Below are 24977 nucleotides of genomic sequence, written 5' to 3'. Positions count from 1 at the left end.
TTATATTGTCTAAATGTTATAGTCTACATTCAATTGCATATCTAACCTTTCTGGCAGAAAACATCATGTTCATTGTTAATTTTTTGGTTTTATGAAAGGATGAGTAAACACGTACCGTTTTGGATTGATGAGTTGACACGAACTGCTACATATGTCCGTTAATTTGACTAAGCTGGCAAACATTGATAGTGTGTGTTCAAGTATATAAGATTAACTTAAACCAGTTAGAAATAAGATTAGTATACTTATTTGATTTATCAAACTTTAACACATAACATTGGAAGGTGAGAGGATATACCCATTTGAATTCCGTAAGTGACCGGAAGTGGACGTCGTTTGCAACATCAGTCAAAATGGCAAATATGTACGTTTTTTTACGACAAATATGCCATACAAAACAACAGGAATCCGTAAAATATACCGTACATTCATTATTGGCTTACATCATGTTGATCTCCAGTGACTGCAGTCCAACGGAATTTAAGCACTGTCGTTGGTAAATATATTGATGAATTACTTTTACTTTTTACAGTGTTGAATATAACAAATTAGTGATCAATTTTTTAATTGTCTTTGAAGTACAAGGGATCCCTGGTGTTATTCCCACAGGAATAAAAAAATGTGTGACAACATCCATTTTCATTGAGTTGGCCAACTCAATGAAAATGGATGTTGTCATTCATTTTTTGTATTTGGTGGATGGACTGATGAGTATATATGATAGTCAAGTATTTTTTTTCACAAAATATGAATTTGAAATATTATTTAAAAAATCGGGATATTTACTGTAAAACAGTACACTAAATATCCCGATTTTTAAAATATTTTTTTTTTCAAGTTGCATATTTTCTGAAAAAAAATCACATGACTGTCATATATATTCATCAGTCCATCCACCAAATACAAAAAAAATGTATGACAACATCCATTTTCATTGAGTTGGCCCCCTGTGGTTATTCCACATATATATGTGTTTGACTATAAAACTTCGGAATTTTTAGTGAGAGATTTTTAAGTCTTACTTCTGAAGGAAAGAGTCATGACATTGGGTCTTTCCTTAATTTACAATCTTTATTTCTTTATGCAAAATATATTCCTTTGTGATAACCATAATTCTAATTTTAAAAAAACCCTAGACACGGTGCTCACAAGCGTTCCCATGTTCCAAATAAAAACGTTCCGTACACGTTTCGCGAATTTGAAATATACTATGTGTGGTGTAGCCCATATTCCCTTTAAATAAACATTTTACAAATTTTGTATATTATCTGGCCTTTTAATACAGCATATCAACATACAACGATATGATACAAAGAATCACTACGGAACCGACTCTAATTAATGTTTGGAAGATCTCATGATCGATAACTAGTATAATTTACGTATATTGTACTTGTTTATTAGGGCTTTTCACCATGTGGTGAAAAGACCTATTGTTTTTGTTCTGTTTTTTATTATTCTTCTACACTTTTTTGTGTCCAAAAGATCTTCAAAATGGTAAGAGGTATGCCAATGGCCTTATTGTTATATTGTATGGCATGAGTTGAAGGGGTGACCGCAACATTTTTAAGTAGGTCAAAAATCCAAGATGGCCGCCATGACGTCATACCTAAAATGTTTAAAACAGCAATAACTCAAATACCGTTTAAGATACAGCAAATATTTTTGATGTTTTATGTAGATCATACAAAAGACTAACTTTTATTCAACTACAGCAATTAGGTAAAAGGTAAAACAAAAAAGTTCGCTATGGAGTCAAAGTTCACGAGTTTTTATTTTTTTGATTTTGCGAAATTTCGTTTTACATATCGATACAGAATGTCATTCTGATGAATTTGGTGTCTTTTATTTATCGGTAGCACTTCCGGTTAATGCTGTATGCCATTTTGAACAATCCTTTGATCTTTGCTAAATTCCCGCCAAAATGTTTAACATAATATATTGTCGAACTGAATGACTAATATAGTCTGCAATTGCTATAGAAAAGACCACTCTAATGTTCTCTAACGTTTGATATGATTTTCATCTTCATCAAAAAAAACCCAAAATGGCCGCTATGACGTCATATCTTGATATTTAAAAATGCTTATAACTCACTAATAGTTCTTTTCACAGATTTCATCCAATAATATTTTTTTGCAGATAATCTTAAGCGTAAACTTTTTCTGTCTACATGTTATAACAAAAAATGGCAACTTCCGGTTTTCGATAAGGGTCAAATGTTAAAGGTCCTGTTTTTAACAATAAACTTGAAAACTTTTCTACTGAAGTTCTGTAAGGTCTAGGATCTTCATATTTCATATATAAGATGTCAAGGGGATGGGCTATAAAGCCAGATACTAGGAATGACCTTGACCCATATTCAAGTTCACAGGGGTCAAATACACATATCATAAATAAATTGTTTAAATGGTAATAACTAACTTATCGTTGGTTTTACAGCTTTCATGAAATTATGTTATTTGAAGATAATCTACAGGGTCCAGAGTTTAAATATACATACCGGGGTATATATATACTTAACAACACTTAAAGACGTTCAATGCTTAAAACAACACCGCAAGTCAGATGACGTTACGGTGCATTCGATCTCGTTATCATTTGCTCGAACGAATTTGGAAATACGAATTGGATTAAGATGAGAGTTCTCTTCGGCTGATCAAACTTCATGCAGATCTTCACTAAAACACTTTTATTCAGGGCTGAAAGTCAACGTCATTTATTGGTTACAACTTCAAAACCCATGCATTACCTAGTTCTTAACTTACCTGGCAATGACGGTATTGTAAACTAAATATAGTGAAAAGCCCACCAAATTGTCTATCACAATTTCTAGTTTATACATTTGTATTTTTAATATTAAGACTACTGTTTTTAAAATACTAAATAAATACATATTGAAACATGGTTTTTGTTCATTAGTTTTATTTATGCTCTTCTGTACAGTCCTATTTTAATCCGGTAGCATTCTTGATTCATTGCAAAGAGACCTGACCCATCTGACACACAGGAATCTTTTTGTATGACAACACGTCAAACGTTCCTTTCCGTCGTTCTGATAGGCGTTTTCTTCCGTTCTTGTTAAGTGATCTCTGAAAAATACCAAATTTGAATTATTAATGTTGTACAGATTAATTGTTTGTTGTTTATAAAGTTGTTTGTGATCTTCCCTTTGGATGAATAAAGTTATGTTAAGTATTACGTCAGCCTAAATTGAGAAACCATCGATATCTTTCTGTGACTAAGTTGTATGTTCATTCTATAACATATAAATTATTCATCTATAAAACTGATTAACAAACACATCTTAAACCAACACTTAAAAACATTAAACATGTGTGTTAGATACCGTATATATCTATATTGATCGTCTAGAAATGGACTGACACAGACAAAAAGTGTTATGACATTCCCCGATCTTCCCGTTTGTTTCCTTAACCAGATGATATTGAGTCATGGCTTTGATGCAGTAGGTTGTGAATGTCCTGGATATTATAACAGTTGTAATAGATTTTGAACGATAGCTTGTTAACATATTTCATTGAATTTTAACCGCCCGCATACTACATCATGCGGTTGATTCTAACTGGTATAAGTTAATCATGTAAACATACTTGAACATAATTATTATGATACCATTCTTTGCCAGCTTAGTCAAATTAACGGACATATGTAGCAGTTCGTGTCAACTCATCAATCCAAAACGGTACGTGTTTACTCATCCTTTCATAAAACCAAAAAATTAACAATGAACATGATGTTTTCTGCCAGAAAGATTAGATATGCAATTGAATGTAGACTATAACATTTAGACAATATCACATTTACAGCGAATGGGCCCGTCTAAACACAGAAAACGTACGAAAAGTGTATGTTCGTGTATACTACCAATTCTACAACGAGCAAAATCGCTCCGATTCAAAACTTTGGACAGAATATTACAGAAAAGTACAGAGCGTTGCAACACAACTAAGGTATCGGTTTGTCTAGAATTATGTATAGCATATGCTCGTCACAATAAAATGCCGATACAAAGGTTATTTTCAGTGACTTACCTCCTTTTCTGGCATAACTGCTGGCGGCCGCCATTTTGATCCGTGTAACACACCAACTGCAGACCACGTGATTCCCCACCGTGAATTTTATTGCTTCTGAAATGATCAACGATAATTGATCGCCATTTTATTATTGATGACGTTAGGGACAAAGAACGATAATTCTAGCGTTCAAACCTAATAAGAAATTCTACGTGTTCATATAGACATATTACGTTTGTACCAAATCCAGAACAATTTTATTGCAAAATTATTGTACAAGATTGCATGTACTTTAAAACAAGGACCATAGCAGACAAGTTGATTTTGAATTAATTTGAAACAGCAAAACAATGTTAAGAATACACAGCGTTTAAGTTAGTTCCATTTTGGATTCGTATAAACCCATTCCCATAATCGCAATGGAAATCACATGAGCTCATTATTGGACATTACTGTGGTCAATGTTTCAATACACAATAGTCAGATTAAGAATCTTGAATGTGCATACACCAAAGATTAGTAGTTCCAGTCTAATAGGTACCATATCGTTAGAATTGGAGAGGTTCAAATTTTAGAACAACCCAGTCCTAACGGATATCACGAGAAAGGCTTACCTACTACGTCAGGTATTAATACCTACCAAATTGTGTCAATCACACCTACTCCTACAAGTTCGGACTCTGTGTATTACTGAATACCACGAATTAAGTAAAAGTTCAATGAACGCAAAGGTACACAAAACTTTGAAGTAAATATTGGAACAGATGTTTCTAAATAAAGATTTAGTCCAGAAATATCGATGATAATCTTACTAATACGCCATGAAATTTCGTACAAGCAATTACATATGATACTACAAGATGCAAAATTGGAGATAAACTAGTTTCTGTTAATTTCCATACAAACGACGAATTTCCAAACTAGTGGGATTTGTGCTTTGCATATCTAAACATATTTTTAAAATGTAGCCTTGGGATACAATACATAATGTTTATCATATTAGGTGAATAGGGAGTAAAAGTTCAAATCACAATTTATTTGTCTTTTGAATTTTCAATTTTCCATTTCACAGAACGTGTAAGTCGTGTTCTGTGAAATGAAAAATTGATTAAGGCAATTAAAACGAAAAAAGGCTACGTGAAGTTAGCACCGGGTTCGAGATTCGGGATTCCAATGACGAATCAGGTGCCAGCACCTCATTCGGTATTAAAAAGGAACAAATAAGTAACAATTTTAAAACATAAAAAACGGATAAAAACATAATTTCACAACACAAAAAAAAACTATATACCGCGATCATTTGTAATGTGGTATCTTCATTAAAAAGTATCACATGCTATATATGATAAATGACAACTTATCAGGCACTCATAATTCAAAATAATATACCTCTTATTATCATATGCTATTTGAAATCATCTATGTTTTAAGCTTCCATAATCAAAATTGTCTTGTCATCATTGTCATATCTTTAGTAAGGTAGTATGCACTTAAAGTTAATGTGTATTGTCTTTCATGTGTGTAATGTTATAATGAAAATCAATAAAATGTAAATGATCAAAAAAGTACCTCGATCAATTGAGTTGGAAAAATGAATACGGTGCAAGCACCTTATTCGTTATCGTTATTCAAAAATGAATCAACAAATAATAATTACAAACATAAAAAACAGACCGAAACATAATTTCACAATCTCAAAAAACTGAATACCTCGATAAATTGTTCAAGAATTGAATACCGTTAAACTCCTCCTTAGATCGTTTTTCGTTATTTAGTTAAAGATGCTCCACCGCCGACAAATGGTATTTTTTTTCACTATCAAAAACAGGAGTAGATGATTAAGTATTTTTCTTCAGTCAGAAAAGTTACTTATTTTACACCATTACCACCACTGGAAAGTTTGAGCTTCCAATTTTACTTCAAGTTAAAAATATGAAAAATAATTAATTGCATCCCGAAAAAAATCCGTGGCACTATATCATATATGGAATTAAATACTGATTGCGCATGCACCAAAGGCAAAACGAATGATTTTATATTAATTTTTGTGTTAATTAGACATATATATACACGATTAAATATCAATTATTGTTTAAATAATGAATATCATTTATGCTCTGTCGGCGGTGGAGCATCTTTAAACTTACATAGACATCAGTTCGAGACATTAAACCCGTTCAACACCACCTTAGATCGTTTTTCGTTATTTAGTAAAACTTACATAGACATCAGTTCGAGACATTAAAGTCGTTAAACACCTCATTATATCGTTTTTCGTTATTTAGTAAAACTTACATAGACATCAGTTCGAGACATGAAAGTCGTTAAACACCTCCTTAGATCGTTTTTCGTTATTTAGTAAAACTTACATAGACATCAGTTCGAGACATGAAAGTCGTTAAACACCTCCTTAGATCGTTTTTCGTTATTTAGTAAAACTTACATAGACATAAGTTCGAGACATTAAAGCCGTTTAACACCTCATTATATCGTTTTTCGTTATTTAGTAAAACTTACATAGACATCAGTTCGAGACATGAAAGTCGTTAAACACCTCCTTAGATCGTTTTTCGTTATTTAGTAAAACTTACATAGACATCAGTTCGAGACATGAAAGTCGTTAAACACCTCATTATATCGTTTTTCGTTATTTAGTAAAACTTACATAGACATCAGTTCGAGACATGAAAGTCGTTAAACACCTCCTTAGATCGTTTTTCGTTATTTAGTAAAACTTACAAAGACATCAGTTCGAGACATGAAAGTCGTTAAACACCTCCTTAGATCGTTTTTCGTTACTTAGTTAAACTTACATAGACATAAGTTCGAGACATTAAAGCCGTTTAACACCTCATTATATCGTTTTTCGTTATTTAGTAAAACTTACATAGCCATCAGTTCGAGACATTAAAGTCGTTAAACACCTCCTTAGATCGTTTTTCGTTATTTAGTAAAACTTACATAGACATAAGTTCGAGACATTAAAGCCGTTTAACACCTCATTATATCGTTTTTCGTTATTTAGTAAAACTTACATAGACATCAGTTCGAGACATTAAAGTCGTTAAACACCTCCTTAGATCGTTTTTCGTTATTTAGTAAAACTTACATAGACATAAGTTCGAGACATTAAAGCCGTTTAACACCTCATTATATCGTTTTTCGTTATTTAGTAAAACTTACATAGACATCAGTTCGAGACATGAAAGTCGTTAAACACCTCCTTAGATCGTTTTTCGTTATTTAGTAAAACTTACAAAGACATCAGTTCGAGACATGAAAGTCGTTAAACACCTCCTTAGATCGTTTTTCGTTATTTAGTTAAACTTACATAGACATCAGTTCGAGACATGAAAGCCGTTAAACACCTCCTTAGATCGTTTTTCGTTATTTAGTTAAACTCACATAGACATCAGTTCGAGACATGAAAGTCGTTAAACACCTCCTTAGATCGTTTTTCGTTATTTTATTAAACTTACATAGACATCAGTTCGAGACATGAAAGTCGTTAAACACCTCCTTAGATCGTTTTTCGTTATTTAGTTAAACTTACATAGACATCAGTTCGAGACATGAAAGTCGTTAAACACCTCCTTAGATCGTTTTTCGTTATTTAGTTTAACTTACATAGACATCAGTTCGAGACATTAAAGCCGCTGAACACCTCCTTAGATCGTTTTTCGTTATTTAGTAAAACTTACATAGACATCAGTTCAAGACTTTAAAGCCGTTAAACTCCTCCTTAGATCGTTTTTTCGTTATTAAGTTTGAAAAACGAATTCGATGCCAGCATCGTATTCTTTATTCAGTCTTTAATTTTGAATTGATGGCCATTGATAGCTAAATTACATTGGTAGAACCTGAGAAGTTCAAAATGTGTTTTCAAGATGTCGGCTTTGGCGGCCATTTTGGATTTCGGATCGACCCAAAAAATTACAACACTTTGTCAATTTCCGCATAATAAACGAAACACTTTTGTTTTCATTTCTCGTATACAATGTATACATTGTGTCTCGAACCCTGGTACATTTCATACATGTAGAGACAGAGTCAGCATTGTCAAGTTTACTTCAATGCAATTTGATTTTCACAATGTTTTAAAATATAAACTTCTAAGGAGTTGATTTGCCGTTTATTATGCAACAATACAATACACTACTATAAGCAATCTATTTTTGACATGGGTGACCCATAATACGTCACGTGACATTTTTTACCTGCAGTGTATTATCAGCTTGACCGAGAGCGGTGCGCGGCCTAGGTCCTGGCAGGCAGAAAGTGATCATACCTTGCATTTAGAAACATCCGCTATTTTTGACATTTTGACTTCTATTTATATTGCAATCTAATATTTATCTCAATTAACAAATTGAGAAATAACAGAACCAGCCATTTGAAATATAACTTTTAGTGAATAACAAATATAGTACTGGCACCGGATTCGTTATCGAAACTATAAACCGAATAACGAATACGTTGCTGGCACCGGATTTGATGTTGAAACTGTAAACTGAATAACGAATACGGTGTCAGCACCGGATTCTTTATTGAAACTGAATAACGAAAAACTATCTAGGGAAATGTTTAACCGCTTTCAAGTGTTAAAATGATGTCCATGTAAACTGAAAACCGAATAACGAATATGGTGTTGGCACCGGATTCGTTATTCAAACTGAATGAAGAAAAACGATATAAGGAGATGCTTTACGGCTTTCAAATGTTTGAATGATGTCCATGAAAGTTTTACTGAATAATAAATTCGGTGATGGCACCGAATTCGTTTATCTCAATTGAAAACCGAATAACGAATACGGTGCTGGCATCGGATTCGTTATTCAAACTGATTAACAAGCGAAGTTGCGGAGCGAAACGAAGCGAACGAGGTTTTTTACGGCTTTAAAGTATTGAACTGATATCCATGTACGTTTTACTGAATAACGACTACGGTGATGGCACCGGATCCGTTATTCAAACTGAATAACCGGAAACGATCTATCGAGATGTTTTTTTACAGTTTTCAATTCTTGAACAATTTATCGAAGTATTTGGATTTTTTGAGATGTGAAATTATGTTTTGATTTGGTTTTTTTTGTGTTTTGTAATTGCTATTTATTTAATCATTTTGAAAAAAGAATAAGGTGCTGGCACTGGTTTCGTTATTCGAATCCCAAAACCCCGATCCGGTACTATTATTCTCTTTATTGCCTCCAAATTTGAAGATTACAAAAGCATGAATAATAAACACAAATATACAAAGCATTTTAAATATAAGAGTAATACAAAGTAAACATTACATTAATAAATAGTTATTTGTTCAATAATATAAGTACAAGTATAAGTACTAGTATATACAAAATATCTTATAAATATTCATTTATACGTTAAATATAGGATGGCATAACAAAGTGTGCAACCCGATGCTTTTTATTAACTTAATTATTATTCATTACCCATTATTCTTTTGTTACATGAGATTTATAACAAAATCATACAACTAACAGTAGGGGTGGGCAGAGCCCTACAAGTACCAGCGAGGCGTTACGGGCTCGCACATCTATTCTATAATTTTAAGGATACAGCATGTAATTCACATTAAAGTGTATAAATATATCAACTCCTCTTTTTTCAATTAATACATGATTAAGCATAATATGATTTACACATCTTGTACACATAGACAACAGATTTTATTCTGAAATCATTCAGTTCTTCTTCACTAATAGTGAAGGAAACATTCCCTCCAATCAATATATGAAACATCTGTACATCTGTAAGCGAGTGTAAATATACACTAAACAATATATCACTGATATTAATTATGCAACACCATAGTAGGTCTCTCAACTCAGAGGTATATGAACATTGTAGAACTAAATGTGTCATAGGGTCCGTGTACAGAAACCCACATTTATGACATAATTCCATCGTATTCAAACTACGTATAGTTATAACTATTTTCATTATATAATGTATTATTTCTCTGTATTGAGGGAACAAAAGCGCTAGCTTCCATAAAATATAAGGTTTAAGTTCGTTATGTAATTCACGAAATCTTCTAAAGTCTGTATCAATTTTCATATGTTCATTAAAATTATGCTCCTCAAATTTTATAACAGCATTGTAAACTATTTTTTTTCCAAACAACATTCTTTCTAAAAGTTCCGGTTTCAAAAAATGTTTTTAACTCTTTATATAATGAGTACTTGTTCAATATTTCTACTATGTCAGGAATAAATCCCTTTTGGTATGTTCTACCTAGACGAAAAAGAAGGAGTCTAGTAGTAAAAACTTTAAAAACAAGAGATGTTGGTTTCATTCTACATAATCTTCCAAAAAAATAACAATTTTCTGGTGTCTATATACGCTTCAATAGAGGTCCAACCAAGTAATGATGTGCACATATCCGTTCTGGTCCTCTTTCCTTGAAACCCTTTGCGGATCTGACGTCAATAAAATTGAATTTCCTGCTTTCCAATTCTGATTGGATGCGGCTAGGTTCAGCTGACTTATGAAAACTTGTTTTCCATTTGTCAACAAAACTGAACTATTGACAAGTCTGCCAATAGCAGCTTCCTGTGAAGACAAGAAGGTGATATTTACTATCTAGTCTATTGTCACATGTTTCGAGCAGCCAGTGCAAGTACTTGGATATCTGCTCTCCAAAAAGTTAGGAAGTAAATGTGTGCGTGTTTTCTGTTTCATAAAGTCAAACAAATTATGCAATGTTTACCTCATCGAAGAACTCAAATATGTTTGTATGGTCCATTTCTGTTTAATAATCTCGGCAATAATTCCTGCCGATTTCTTATTGCTTTTGTTGGTATTATCCGCTTTTACTTTCACTGTAGTCTGCAAGAAGCATTTCTTGGTCGCAACCTTGACGTTAGGTTTATAAAATAGCTCAATCTTCCAAAGCTACCTCTATATAGATATTTTACTAACCGTCTTCGATTTTGGAGGAAATAAAACGACAAATAAGAAGGCTAAATTTTCGATATCACGTGAGCTGATGTGAGGGGAGACAAAATTGTATATTTCTCATTCTGGTTGAGGATGCCCAATCTTTTGCTCTCACTGGACTCATAAGTCTCTGTATTTAAGTTCCTTGCTGTTTGTTTATGTATTCGGAGTAATGATTATATATCTGTCATATTCACTACGTTCGGTATTTACGTTGGTATCAAACAGAAAACAGTGTTAAGAATACTTATATTAAGGTTCCATTTGTCCCAATGATGACTTGTAATAGCATTAATTAAATCGTATGCATTGGCGAAAGAAGTGAATATCTCATATGTCAAGCTACTTAAACAACACGAACGTTTCTCTGGAATGATGTATACTCTTCAATTTAACATTGGTTGGGATGACTACGATAAAATAATAGAAGAACACTACTTCAGGCCGGAAGGGATATACTGTAGAGATTAGAATTCGCGATTCGGAAAAGAGAATGTATTCTCCATAAATTTCTCCTAAATTTGTATTATGCACGCATCGGCAAAGAGTATGTTTCCTAAATTAGTGTTGTGTCATTATGATGACGTCACTGAGTACATTACGTATTGCGACCTGGAATGTGCAGAGCATTATGTATGGTGTTTCATACACCCAAAATGTTTTAGACAAAACAGACATTAGCGTGATAAGTGAACACTGCTTGATTTCAACTGATGTGCAAATTCTAAACCAAAGTCATAATGATAGAATAATATATGGTAAACGAGGTTCTGGTGGAGTATGTATAATAATAATATATGCCAGAACATCTATAGATATGCGTATTCAATCATGAAAAATCGTCAAGAATTGCATGTGTAAAAATTGAAATTCCAAAGGTCCGAACTCTGAAAATAATAGGAGTTCTGCTTCCTTCAACTAATGTATCAATAAATACATAAAAGGAGACAGTATGTTAAGTCGTTGAAACATATGATAAACTATGTAAAACAGGTCTAACAATTATATGTGGAGATATCAATGTAGACTCATTACAAATTAATAATAGTAAGAGTAAATATGCCTCAGGTTTTCTACTTTATAGGAATTTCATGTCGGTGTGCATGTTACCATGCAATAATGGTGTAAACTTTACCTACCACAACAAGGATCTTACGCAGAAAACCCTTATTGATCATGTTAGTGTTCCAAATCATCTGTAATGTATTGTGATGTAAACGAGCGGTGTCCCTATGATGTATCTGATCATCTTCCCATCCATGTGTCGTGTGACTTATCTTGTATACAGATATCACAGCACAGAATGCAATACTGTATACTTAACTGGGAAAACTGATAATATATGGGGAAATGTTTTAAACGGAATTAGATAAATATTGTAGTTACATGCCAAATCTAAGTCCTAGTCCTGAGAATATAGAACATTATTGTAATATGACGATACAAGGCATGTATCTATCTTTTGAAATATATATATCTAGTGGTAAGTTTAGATTATTTTAGAAACCTTATTGGAAGTCAGATAAGCTTAACAATTTTCATTATGAACAATGGGCAGCTAAAAGAAAATGAAAAAATTGAAGGTCGACCAAGCGGTCATGATAATTTATCATGTAACGTGTATAAAGTTAAAAAGAGGGAATTTAGAAAGCGAAAAATGTGCAAGAAGAAAAAATTGAAGAGATTAAGGAAATGGAAATGGAAATAGGTCATTTTTACAAAACTGTGAAAAAATATAGATAACCTAAATCTGTTAATAGTAAATTAACATATAAAGAACAAATATCCGCTTCAGCAGGTGAAATTTGTATTTTATGAGGTGTACTTTTTACTCTGAAACGATACGTCCATTTTGACAAAGACTTTTATAATTCTGTTAATTATGAAATAACAAATTTAATGAAAAAGAACATACCAATGATGACTTATCTACAGATAGTTTGAACATTGAAATAGAAGAAATTAAAGATTTATTAAAATTAGCGAAAAGGAAAAAGGCACCAGGTCCCGATTTTATAACAAACGAACATATGAGTTTTGCTAGTAGTGGTTTAATAAAATGCTTGGGGAATCTTATTAATGCAATTTCCAATGTGAATTCAAACATGAAAATGATTATACCATTATATAAGGGAAACAATAAAGATAAGTCAGAAACTACTAAATAAAGAGGCATAACATTAATTTCAGCAATAGGTAAACTTTTTGAAAAACTATTACTTCTTCCAATAGAAAATAGATTACATGAACAGAAAATTACATTTCCTTAGCCATGTCAATTTGGTTTTCGAAAAGAGCATGGGTCTATTCGAGCAATTATGTCGTCAAAGTTGTCTAAGTAACTACTACAATGGAAGAAATTCTAATCTTTATTATTGTTTTCTAGACAATGAAAAGGCATTTGATAGATTTGGCAAAATAGACTTTTTTTATAAGTTATATAACAATTATGATATTAAAGGAAAACTGTGGAATTTAGTGCATCATACATACAATGAAGCAACCTGTGAAGTAAGATATGCTTCTTTTCTCAGTGAAAAGGTCCATATAAAGCAGGAAGTCGGTAAAGGAAGGGTAATGTCATCTTGAATGTTTTCAGCATATATATACCAATTGATACACTTGTTATAAAATAGTAAAAGTGGAGTCATAATGGAAGACATGCATATATCGAGTGTGCTCTTAGCAGACGATACTACCTTAATTTCGTCGTCTATTTCTAACATGCAATATCTTTTACAATGTGTTGAGAATCATGCAAACAAATGGCGGTTGACATATAATGGAAACAAAATCTCGCTTATTGTATTAAGATTTTACAATGTAAAACCACCATGTAGTAAATGTACATTGACTTTTTGTAATGATAAATGAAAAAGATACAACGATATATGCTGGTACATTACTCTCAGCGAGATATGATGGTAAAAAATGAGAAAAAATACACTCGTTATATGATGTTGGCATGAAACCTTCAGGAATGTTACCAACTACAGCAAAATGTATTTAGGAACGTGTTGTACTACCCTGTGTACTATATTTAAGTGAATCATTGAATAATGTATCTTCTAAATTACTGAAACTTGCAAAATTGCACAAAGGTATTTTGTAAGATTTATTCTTACTTTTCATTCAACTTCCCCAGCAGATTCTACAATTTCATCTCTTGGTCTGTGGTCAGTTCAGCGGAAAGTAGATAAATATAAATGATTATTCTTCAAAGATTATGTAATGCCAAATCTTGTTATATTCACAAGAAAATATTTAACTATCTATGTGGATGTAATTGTAATTGACCAATCCGCCTTTTCAAATTCAATAACCTGTATTTAATGTACATTGTTATCAAACACAAACTTGACTTTTATAGAACAATTCATAAAAGATGGATACCTCCCATCAAAACTTCTATGGAAAAATATTGTAAACAATGCTATATTTACATATAAATAGTGTACATGGAAAAACAAATTAGAGACTAGATTAGACTTGGAACGTTTTTGTTTAATTCATACAAGAGAACATCGTATTGCTATCAAACCATTTAAAGCTTATGAAACAAATATTATACATGCTTAAACTTGGTTGTATGGCCATTACATTAGGCATTTGTCGTCTGTGTGGAAAAATTTTTAATAATGAACTGCTATAAATTACTTGAAGAAAGAAATAAAAAAAAGTATATGATAGTTGAAATTTTGCCTGTAGATGAATCTGTTAAACTTTATAATCAAAACGACAACGAAATACTATCATTTTTATTAGAAGGGTTAAATGATATAACTATACATACACACAGTGAAAACTGAAGAACAATTATGCAGAATATTGCAAAATTAATGTAACCCATGAAAATAAAAACGAGGGAAAATGTACAAATGTGCAAATTCACCTTTAACTAATGTGCTATAAATGTTTGATGTTTCTATTATAAATTAATCTTCATGTATAAAGGAGGAAATAAAGATAATTTATTTATTCATTCCTTCCTGTATACAGATATTTTACTAACCTTCTTCAATTTGGGAGGAAACAAAGAGAAAAATAATAAGGCTATATTTTCGACATCACGTGAACTGATCTGAGGCGAGACAAATATGTAATTGTCATTCTGCTTGAAGATGTCCTATTTTTTGCTCTCATTGTAATTTGACTCATGTCGCTGTATTTAAGTTCTTTGCTGTTTGTTAAAATATTCGGAGTAATGGTAATACTAGAAGCAGTTTGAGCTTTCAAGCAGAAAGCAATGTTTAAAATACTTATTTTAATGTTCCATTTTCATTCCCATATACTAGTAAACAATGAAGACCAAATATGTTCATTATTGAGCATTACTACGTTCAACGTTTGCATACACAATGGTCAAACTAAAATCATGCAAAAAGCATTGCATGCATATGAGATAAGAAGTTCCAGTCTAATAAGTGCCAGACGCTTTGAATTGCAGAGGTTCAAATTTCAGAACAAACGCAGTGCTAACAGACCATACGATAAAGGCTTATATATAGATTGTCGAATAGGATTAGCTACATTAACACCAGCCATTACTATATAAATCACAGCTACATTCTATATGTCCGTACTGTGTATAGTACTTTACAACTGGCATAAATGTTCAATCCAAGTTACATATACTGTATATAACGCCCAATAGACATTGGAGCAGAAGTATCTGATCGGTGTCTCAATAACTCAATTTAAGAGGCCGACTGAAAAGAACGTTGATAAATGCTGCGACTTTTTAACGACTTGCGTTTCCACAGAAATATGATTGGTGTGGTTTTACTGTGTGTCATTGCTACGGTAGCTGTTACGAGGATCGAGGCCGCTTCTCTCACAGATTCCAAGGCGCTATTCAACAATTTAACTTCAGGATATAACAAAGAAATGCGACCGATTCATGATCAGGACGGAGTATTCACATTGAAACTGGACATGTATCTTCTATCTATCAAGGATTTTGATGAGGTGTCAGGAACATTGAATGTACTCGGCGCGTTTATGGTTATATGGAAAGACGTCTCCCTTGTTTGGGATCCCTCTCTATATGGTGGACTGAATCAGCTATACGTCGGACAGAATCATATATGGCTGCCGAAACTCTACAACCTGAAAGCGTCAAACCAATTTTCTGCCATCCTTGATCCGGATATGACGGTGAAAATTGGTTATGATGGTACAGTTATATGGTCGCCCGGTGGATTCTTCGACGTCAAGTGTAGCCCTGACGTATCCTACTTCCCGTTTGATACTCAGACATGCTCGATACAGTTAACAGCTTGGGGATATACACACACGGTTATCGACCTAAAAACTCAAAAATCGGAGATATATATAAATTTTTATGAAACTAATGGGGAATGGGCATTGGATAAAACCTCCACTGGAACATATTTACTTGGGTCATATAGTATAGCGACTTTTAACATTACCATCTCTCGATTACCTGCCTTTCATGTTGTCAACACACTGATGCCAATCTACCTGCTGCTTTTGATGAACCCTCTGGTGTTCGTGCTGCCATGCGACTCCGGAGAGCGCGTCGGCTTTAGTCTGACAGTGTTTCTCACTTTTACCGTTTTCATTACAATTATCAATTCTGTTCTCCCTGCAAATTCGGATAGTATGTCCAAGCTGTCATATTTTATTTTCATCGTCCTCGTCGTAAGCGGCGTCATTGCCACCATCAATATTCTCCAACTTCGTATGTACCACAAGGATGAAGATACACCAGTACCTGGATGGTTAGCTAAACTGATGCGAGTGTTTGATTGTCAGTGTAGGATCAGACGAAGGATGGTCGTGGTTCGCCCAGTACACGCAAATAAACCCTGCTTAGAAGAAAGTCTCGATAAGAAAGAACGTCAAAGTCCAACGGAAGTTGAGGCTACGAACGAAATGAAAACAACGGAAATGACTTGGAAGAACGTTGTGCACATTTTAGACACGTTTTACACGTGTTTATTCTATATTATAGTTATTGTGTTCGGTATTACTACCACAACTCTTTTGTATTTTGGAGATAAGTGATCGAAATACACATTTAAAATCAATCAAGATCAAATGTGTTACAACTGAGCTTGTAAAATGTATCGGATGTATGATACTGCTTTTGTTATATACATACACTGTATATACATAGCTTCATGCAACAATATCTAAGTATTAAACAAATTGTGATATTTTTGACAAACTATTCTCGTTTAACATTTAGACAAACTGTAAATGTGATTTGTATTATATGTATAAACTCCAAAATTGATCTCATTGATATAATAGATACAGTGTCTAGTCGAAGAAGTGTGGAAATGTTTTACTCGGATTAAGAGGTCAGGTTCGCGATACAGGTCATCCGTTATTAGAGCTCTAGTGCAATAAGTTCACAGCACATGACAAGTAGACGTTGTGGAATAAATACACAGCACGTCATAACGCTAGGATAGGAAAGAGGATAAAACACAGAAAGTGGAGGAAAGGTTGAAGATCTGGCTTCGAATTATAGAAAGAAACATAAAAAATATGAAAAATTGAGTAATTATGCGAAAACTTATGAATTGTTATGGCTAAACTTTGAAAGTAATGATGTCATTGACAATTGCTTACGCTTCCTTTCAGAAAATAAAGAGATATATTAGAAAAACAAATCTTGGGCAAAAACTGGAAATTTAATTAAAGAAAAGAAACGTTAATTCTATTGAATAAGTTGAAAGTGAACTGAGACTAAAGAAGATGAAAATGGAACTATTTAGAGGAAGATAGTAAGATAAAAAGAATTATTATTAGAGCCTTATCCCAATGGAAGTTCGAAGGAGCACGAATATTTTGTTTTGTAATCTAGAAAACCAAATGTTCCCAAAAACTTTTGATAGAAATTACAGCATCATTTGTGAAACTCAAAGCGTAGGTTTATTGTCAATGTAACAGGTTTAAATGATTTATTGAATCAAATAAAAAAAGAGAATACTCATGTTTAATCCCTGCATATTGACGTCGGGTTGGGCCCATCTTTCCTGAACTGTAAAACTTTATGTAATTGTAGTTAATGTTGCAAAATCTGGTCATTGTTATAATTTTTGTTAAATGTCTCTTGGAGTTTGGCAGGCTGACTCCATAAGTCCGTATATTTACATTTTTTGTGTTGAAATTTTATATTCAGTCCAATCCAGATTAAAAACAAGGTATTAAAACAGGTACGTGTAAATTCAAAGGTTTTCGTGCTTTACATATTTTAACTATTTTGTCATGCTTTGAAAATGAGTCGGATCCAACAATCATTGGACCTATCGCATTGCTCCCAATGGAAGACATGTGTTTTTAAAAATATTTTTGAATCGTTTGGACAAGGTTTAAGGCTTAGAAAAAGGGATTTTTGAAATATGTTAATGTCTGAATAGGTTTTGAAATGAAATATCCATGCCTTGGACAGATTTAAATGGTGAAAATCTCCACACAGGCCCAGATAGAGTTACCTCGCACCCACTATGGTTAACCTATTTCATTAAAAATGATTATAAAATTTTCATTAACAAAAATTGGTGTGACGATAGGTATAATTTTTTTTTTATCAAAGACCTTGTTGAAAACAGTGTGTATTTTAACCTATGCGATGCTTTGTGAAAAATGTAGCTTTTTAGATTAGTTTGAATGAATTTTGTGGTTTATTGATTTTAATATCAAATTAATAGAATGGGTTGAAGCAATCCTTTATTCAATATTTGAATATATACAGTAAAGAACTATTTATTTTGTGCGCTTCCCATCACATTATTGTTTTTTTATAAATTAAGTTGATGTGTTTCAAAATTTAATACATCCATGATTCAGTTGTAATGGAAGTTTTCTATTTTTGCATTGTTGTTGCCATGATAACCAGCCAAGATATGCATTTTTTCATGTTATTGCTCAAGAAACAATAAAATGGAATTTTGAACAAACTTTATTTATATTTTCTTAGAATATGTAGGCACTTCAAACACATCTTTGGGAGAAATAATACCTTCAATGATGCGCCCTATTATGTATCCCCAACATCTTTATCCATTACTGGTCAGGTAAGCTCTGCTATAAATGTGCCCTCGTATTAGGGACAGCCTTTGGTTTACCGATAATGTTCCTCTGTTGGCATGTATTTGTCATGCAAGTCTGGAATTGTGCCTGCTGGACCATACTCGATATCCAGGGGTAACAATCAGCTTTGCCATGTCATATTCAGGGATGGATATAATTACAGTGAGAGAAACCCATTGAGTATCGAAGCTGAAGTAATTCCTATATATCGAGGATGCCATATTGCACGACAGATAAAGGGGATGGATTGGTGTTTTTAATATTTCATCTCCTTCATAACGTTTACATTTTAATCTAAAATTGATGAGTTCATCATATTACCAAACTACCTGTTGTCGTACATAGAGCCGTCAGGTTTGCTTTGCCATAATCCAATTCAATAAATGACGACAGTGATAGTAACACCTGGAATATCAAGGATGGTCCGTATATGATTTTAAAAGACGATGTTTGCATGCGAAGTCATTTACATCATACCTGATACAACATCAGACGATGTTTGTTTTAGATGAAAACGACACGCAATAAACTGAACCAATCGGCATAGAGACTGTATAACAGTGGGTGGCAATTCCAAATGATAGGGGTTGAATACAAATGATCGGGTATCTCCTGTTTACCTGCCAGCAGTGCTATACCCCATATCGCATGGATATGTCCCGGGTAAGGTCGGGGTCATTCTCCTACGTGGTATACATATGTGTTAAGCTGTTTTGTACCCAGTTGTTTATTGTACCTTGGTAGCGCCGTAATTTTCCTGTCGTAAACATGTTACTTGCGTAATCGAATTCAGGCTTCATTGACTATGGTTTGACATACATCAGGGTATTCTATATAAAGACTCGATTCTCGGAATTGTAAGATCAGATATATCGCTATTGTAATCATACATGATATCACAGCGAATAGCATAAACTTCATAAATATAAAAAAAGGTCCGTTATCAATACAAACTGCATTAAAAAACAAATAAGAAAGTTTCCTCCATCTCATCAGTTATATATATTGTTAGAAATCACATCAAATCTGAACTGTGCTGTCCACCTTCACATTTCTCGTTGATTTCAGACACTGAGATAGTACTATAAAAATATAAATAATATATATATCCAATAATATATAATATATAAATCCACAACATTTTCTAATCTGTTATCGGAGCACTTGAAGATATATGTACCCTATACATGTATAACAATATTTTTTCTGGTACATGTGACCATTTGCTATTTCCAAGAAAGGAAATCACTTCCGTGTACAAAGTTCTGTCAACATGGGGGAAACTGCCGGATTTTTGTGCTGTTTCCTATTTACTTTTCTGATTACCTTTGTACTTCAGACTGCGGGATTCTTCAGTAAAAACTGGGTGGCATGGGAAGGATGTGAAGCCCAGGGTCTCTTCAGCTACTCCACATCAAACCAAACTAATGAATGTGTCGGAGATGGAGAATGTAGGTATCTGAGGGCGAAGTATATTTCAACGATTGCAAACACTTTCAAGATTTCGGCATACTTTATTCACACATTTCTCTCGACTCTTTAACATCTGAATGGACTGCATCCTGCAATGGCAATTTGATAGATATAAACAGAATAAAGATAAACCAAAACTCTGTGTGCATTTGTTTAGTCATGATATGTCATTGCACTATATTATGTATATAGCCATATGTATTTTTATTCGGTAACAGAAGTGGAAATTTTCAACGCAATGCTGCCATTTTCAATAATGTTATTTCAGACACTGATTTTCCTTTCTTCAACTCTGTTACGAAAAAATTATTAAGAATGGCATGTGAAACATGCAATATTCATCAAATTTATATTTTTGTTCTAGAAAATAAATATTTGTTTATTTTTTCAATTACACACTATGTGCGTTTAATATGTAGATATATGTTCAAAAATATAAATATATGGTGAAAAGAATATTTTATGTTCATCAAAATAGATATATAGTCAAATCAAGTTAACATGTGTCTATAAAAAATAAATATATATTCATTATTGTGATTTTTGTGTAATAGCCTCAAGCATAAAATCAAGTTACTCAATGCAGGCCAATCATGTGAAATTGTAAGATATCACTAGGCTGTTGTGTCAGCCAATAAAATGTGACGTTACAAACGGCGACGTCGTTTTTACGTTATATGATGTTGACATATTTTTTAAGCCATTATGTCGCTGTTTTCAATAGTAAATGTTTTATTGTGTTAGCAAAAGAATAGGAAATTAGATTTATGGTTAGACTTAAAATGATAATTTTATATTAAATCTTGCCTATTTGTAAAGACCATAATATCCTTGTATTGTTTTGTATAGACATACGCCCATCAGCCTTTGGACTCCAGGCCACAGCCTTCTGTATACACCTGATGGTGTGTGTAACAATATTATGGCTGGTGTGCTGTAGCGGAGACGACGACGACGAAGTCGGCTGGTGCGGATGTTGTGCTGGATGTTTCGTGATGCTCTACCCGGCTGCAGGTTAATATCAATTCAATTCTGCACATGCTCTGTTGTTTACATTGCACTTTTAAAGTTATTAACAAGATTTTATTAGATTGTACCGGTATATAACAATAGTATAGCTAACATTTTACAAATTGATGATTAATGACGTAGCCACGTAAGACGCATACGCGTTGATTATTTTTGTTTGTTTTCTATTTAATTGATGTGATTGATACAACTTGTAAGAAGATTTATTCTCAATAGCTTAAATGGGGCCAATTGTTTTACTTCTGTTCTACTCTAGGGATATTCAGCATAATTGGGTGCGGTATGATGGCGACCATTGACATCCAGGAATTTTCCTACGGCTGGTCCTATATACTGTGTATGGTCAGTGGTGTGTACGTCGTTATTCAGGTAAGGGACGCGTGTTTCTACACAAATCATACTACAAGTAAGTGACACATGTTCCCTACCCGAATCATACCTAGAGTTTAAACACAGTACATTTAATTGTATAATAATCAAATAGTGAATAATAAAAACTTGCTCTAGTCATCTAGTCAGTAAATCAATTTAAATTAATTTTTTGTAGGATCGGTTGTGTTCATGTATTATGAATATTGATTGAATCTGTTAATTATTATTCTGTAAGTAAGTACTGTGTATCAGTATAGGTCGTCTTTTCTCACCCTCGCCCAGGTTAGCCTTGCCTGCTACTGTCTCTGTAAAGCTATTAAGGACAGTGACGATGACGATGACCTACCCAGTCGACCACAAACTGCTGTCGCTACCACTGGAGCAAGTGGTCAGCTCAACCTTGGGTATGGTCAACAGGAACAGCATGTGGCAGTGGCCGTCACTGAGAGGGAGGAACTGGCAGTGTCCAATGGAGTCATGATCTTGCGCAAGATGAGGATCATGCATGTCGTTGGGATGGTTCGCTAATGTAGAGAATCGTTGAAGTGAAACCAACTTTGGTTGTGTTGACAATGGAAGTAAATGCTCCCAATCATTTGTAAATAGATTTATTTTTGTCACTGCACCTTTTAAATTCCTTTTATCGTTATTTTCTCATATTCATACTTTTGATTTCAACACTTTTCAACTTGAAATGTCATATTTTACCTGATGCGAGCACCTGATGAAGTCACCCTATTACGGACCTTATGTTAAAGCGTTGACTAGTGAAAATAGTCAGCTTGTGACAGTGTAATAGACATACTCAAACTCGGATGTTTGGAATTACTCATGAAATTATACATTTGTATTTGAAAATAATATTCTTCTAAAGCATTTTCATTTTTAGCGCTTCCCGATTTACCTGCTAATTATATTCTCTTTGTATTTTTTACGCTTTATATAAAATATTATTAGTGTGTATTCATGACAATAAAATTTGAAGGTACGTTCTATCCCTGTGTCATGTCAATACTATTTAGGGTTAATGGAAGGACGACACAGACAGCCCATGTCATTATCATTCACAACTGTCAGAAGGATTTGTATAATATCATCTAGTATATATATATATACAGTAATTAGTGCCAATATGGTGGATAAACTCGAACAATATTTTATGACAATCTCTGTAGATGAAATTCACATGCTATCCACAGCATTTATTTGTAACCTTGCATTTCTTGTATTTGGAATAATTTATACAATTAAAACCAGTATTTCATAACAACTGGCTACTGCGTTTTATTTTAAATGTGCTGTTGCAGTAATTATTCAAGTTTATCTTATCCAATTTAAGGCTGACACACGCCATTTCAACAAGTGAAAAATGGATATTTCTTAATTCAACGCTATATCGAAAGCTTTGCTGTAGCGAATATCGACAGTGTACCAAATGCATTATTCAAATTCGAGAATAAAAAGCGAATAAAATATATTCCAGAAAATGATCAAAGAAGACTGGAGTATGCGTGTCATAAGAGTAAACGTTCTCTGTTTCATCGACAATGGATCAATTTTAGTGTAAATTCATGACCCCAAATGGTGAGCGGGCTACAATCTGTGAAACAGAAGCAATCACCAACCTAGAGGATATTTCTTGTTTCTTTATGAATTCATTGAATGAAGTGGAAACTTTAATATTTATCACGAGTTCAAAGCACGAGTGTATCAAATTCCCACCTCACTAGGTAAAAGGAACACGAATATCGAATGATTTAAACAGTGAAAATACCGTGAGTTAGGAAAATAGGAAGGGTATTACTATCCAGAAACTGCATGGACCAAGATTAAGAAAAACCCTCTCCTGTTTTTTTCCTGAGAAATTGCAGTAAGAAGCTTTATCCTCCGTTGACAGCAGTGCGTCATCTTCTATCGGCCCTTATATAAATAGGAATAATACCGAGATCAGATCCTTTATACCTGTATGGAGGTGTCATTCAGTACTAGTGTTGGTAATATTGTATCAGACGAAGGGCCATGGACGAAAGGCAATGAAAAAGTTTATAGTCCTGAAACTCAAACTCCATTCTACATGTATAAAATGAATTACTGGAATATTCATACTCGTGCTTTGCCATAAATCTATTCAATAAATAACAAAACACAATTTCAAGTATTAAAAAAGTTTTGATTAAGTGTACAACAACAATTACTGAGTGAGCAAAACTTACAATACTGCACTATTATAAACTATATAAAATATACAGCTTGTTTCGTTTTAATAAATACTTAAAGCACCGTGTAATTACATGCATCAATAAATAAATCAAATGTCAAATTATTAAAGATCAGTTGTAATAAAGTAAAAAGGTAATAATACGGCCTAATTAATGATAAAGTATAGACGTAATTAATAAATGTAAATTTGTAAATAATGAAAATGAAAACAATGGTTTATAGTATCGCAGGTTTACTTATAACGTTCCTGAAACATGATCTTGAATAGGAACAGTTCTTAGATAAAATAAATGGCTATGAATGTTTGATAAAACTTCTCAGCGATAAAATACCGTACCTGCATGTATTAATGATAACGTTTATAATATGTATTATTGGTCAGAGACTCGATGGTCAGACAGTACTGACCACACAGGATATGGACGTCATCAAAGTACCAACCATGCCTTATAAAAATCATAATAGTGTAATACACATAACACTGTGACAAAAGTTGGGGGTACTAACAAAACATCGACACACAACATGTTCCAAACATTTTCAATGTTTGTGGAAAGGTTGTTATCCTGTTAAAATTGTAAAATTTAGTCATTAATTATTATTGAATAAATCCAAGCACTTCTAGTAAAAAAGATGTGATAACCATACACTTCTAAACAAACTTTGAATTAAAACACCTCTGTTAATAATATCATTTTTTGTTCGTTCAATAAGTTGTTGCGTGGTTTTTTTCTCTACGTTACGTACTCCAGAAATTTATTCAGTGTCGCTTCAATGATATAAAAAATCAACATTGATACGATAGGTGAAATAAGAGAA

General features: G+C 33.0%; 2 protein-coding genes across 2 annotated transcripts; both read left to right on the top strand.

Moving 5' to 3' along the window:
• Window positions 1-15489: 15489 nt before the first annotated feature.
• On the top strand, window positions 15490-18936 carry LOC138319148 (neuronal acetylcholine receptor subunit alpha-2-like). The gene has a single exon (XM_069262090.1). It carries the CDS (start codon window positions 15726-15728, stop codon window positions 17025-17027), a length of 1302 nt encoding a protein of 433 aa, XP_069118191.1. The 5' UTR covers window positions 15490-15725; the 3' UTR covers window positions 17028-18936.
• A 1356-nt stretch (window positions 18937-20292) lies between these two features.
• On the top strand, window positions 20293-23208 carry LOC138319149 (uncharacterized). Its single transcript, XM_069262091.1, has 4 exons — window positions 20293-20515; window positions 21387-21551; window positions 21823-21935; window positions 22221-23208. Exons 1-4 carry the CDS (start codon window positions 20338-20340, stop codon window positions 22464-22466), a joined length of 702 nt encoding a protein of 233 aa, XP_069118192.1. The 5' UTR covers window positions 20293-20337; the 3' UTR covers window positions 22467-23208.
• Window positions 23209-24977: the final 1769 nt, after the last annotated feature.

Source organism: Argopecten irradians, chromosome 3, assembly GCF_041381155.1.
Source record: "Argopecten irradians isolate NY chromosome 3, Ai_NY, whole genome shotgun sequence".
Lineage (NCBI taxonomy): Eukaryota > Metazoa > Mollusca > Bivalvia > Pectinida > Pectinidae > Argopecten > Argopecten irradians.
The sequence above is the reverse complement of the archived record's forward strand: the minus strand, read 5'-3'. Positions and strand labels throughout refer to the sequence as shown.

Bases quoted from the DNA above. Each gene is read 5' to 3' on its own strand.
- LOC138319148 (XM_069262090.1), top strand. From the start codon at position 15,726: ATGCTGCGACTTTTTAACGACTTGCGTTTCCACAGAAATATGATTGGT.
- LOC138319149 (XM_069262091.1), top strand. From the start codon at position 20,338: ATGGGGGAAACTGCCGGATTTTTGTGCTGTTTCCTATTTACTTTTCTG. The intron at 20,516-21,386 runs GTAGGTATCTGA...TGTTTTGTATAG, and splicing joins ATGTGTCGGAGATGGAGAAT to ACATACGCCCATCAGCCTTT. The intron at 21,552-21,822 runs GTTAATATCAAT...GTTCTACTCTAG, and splicing joins GATGCTCTACCCGGCTGCAG to GGATATTCAGCATAATTGGG.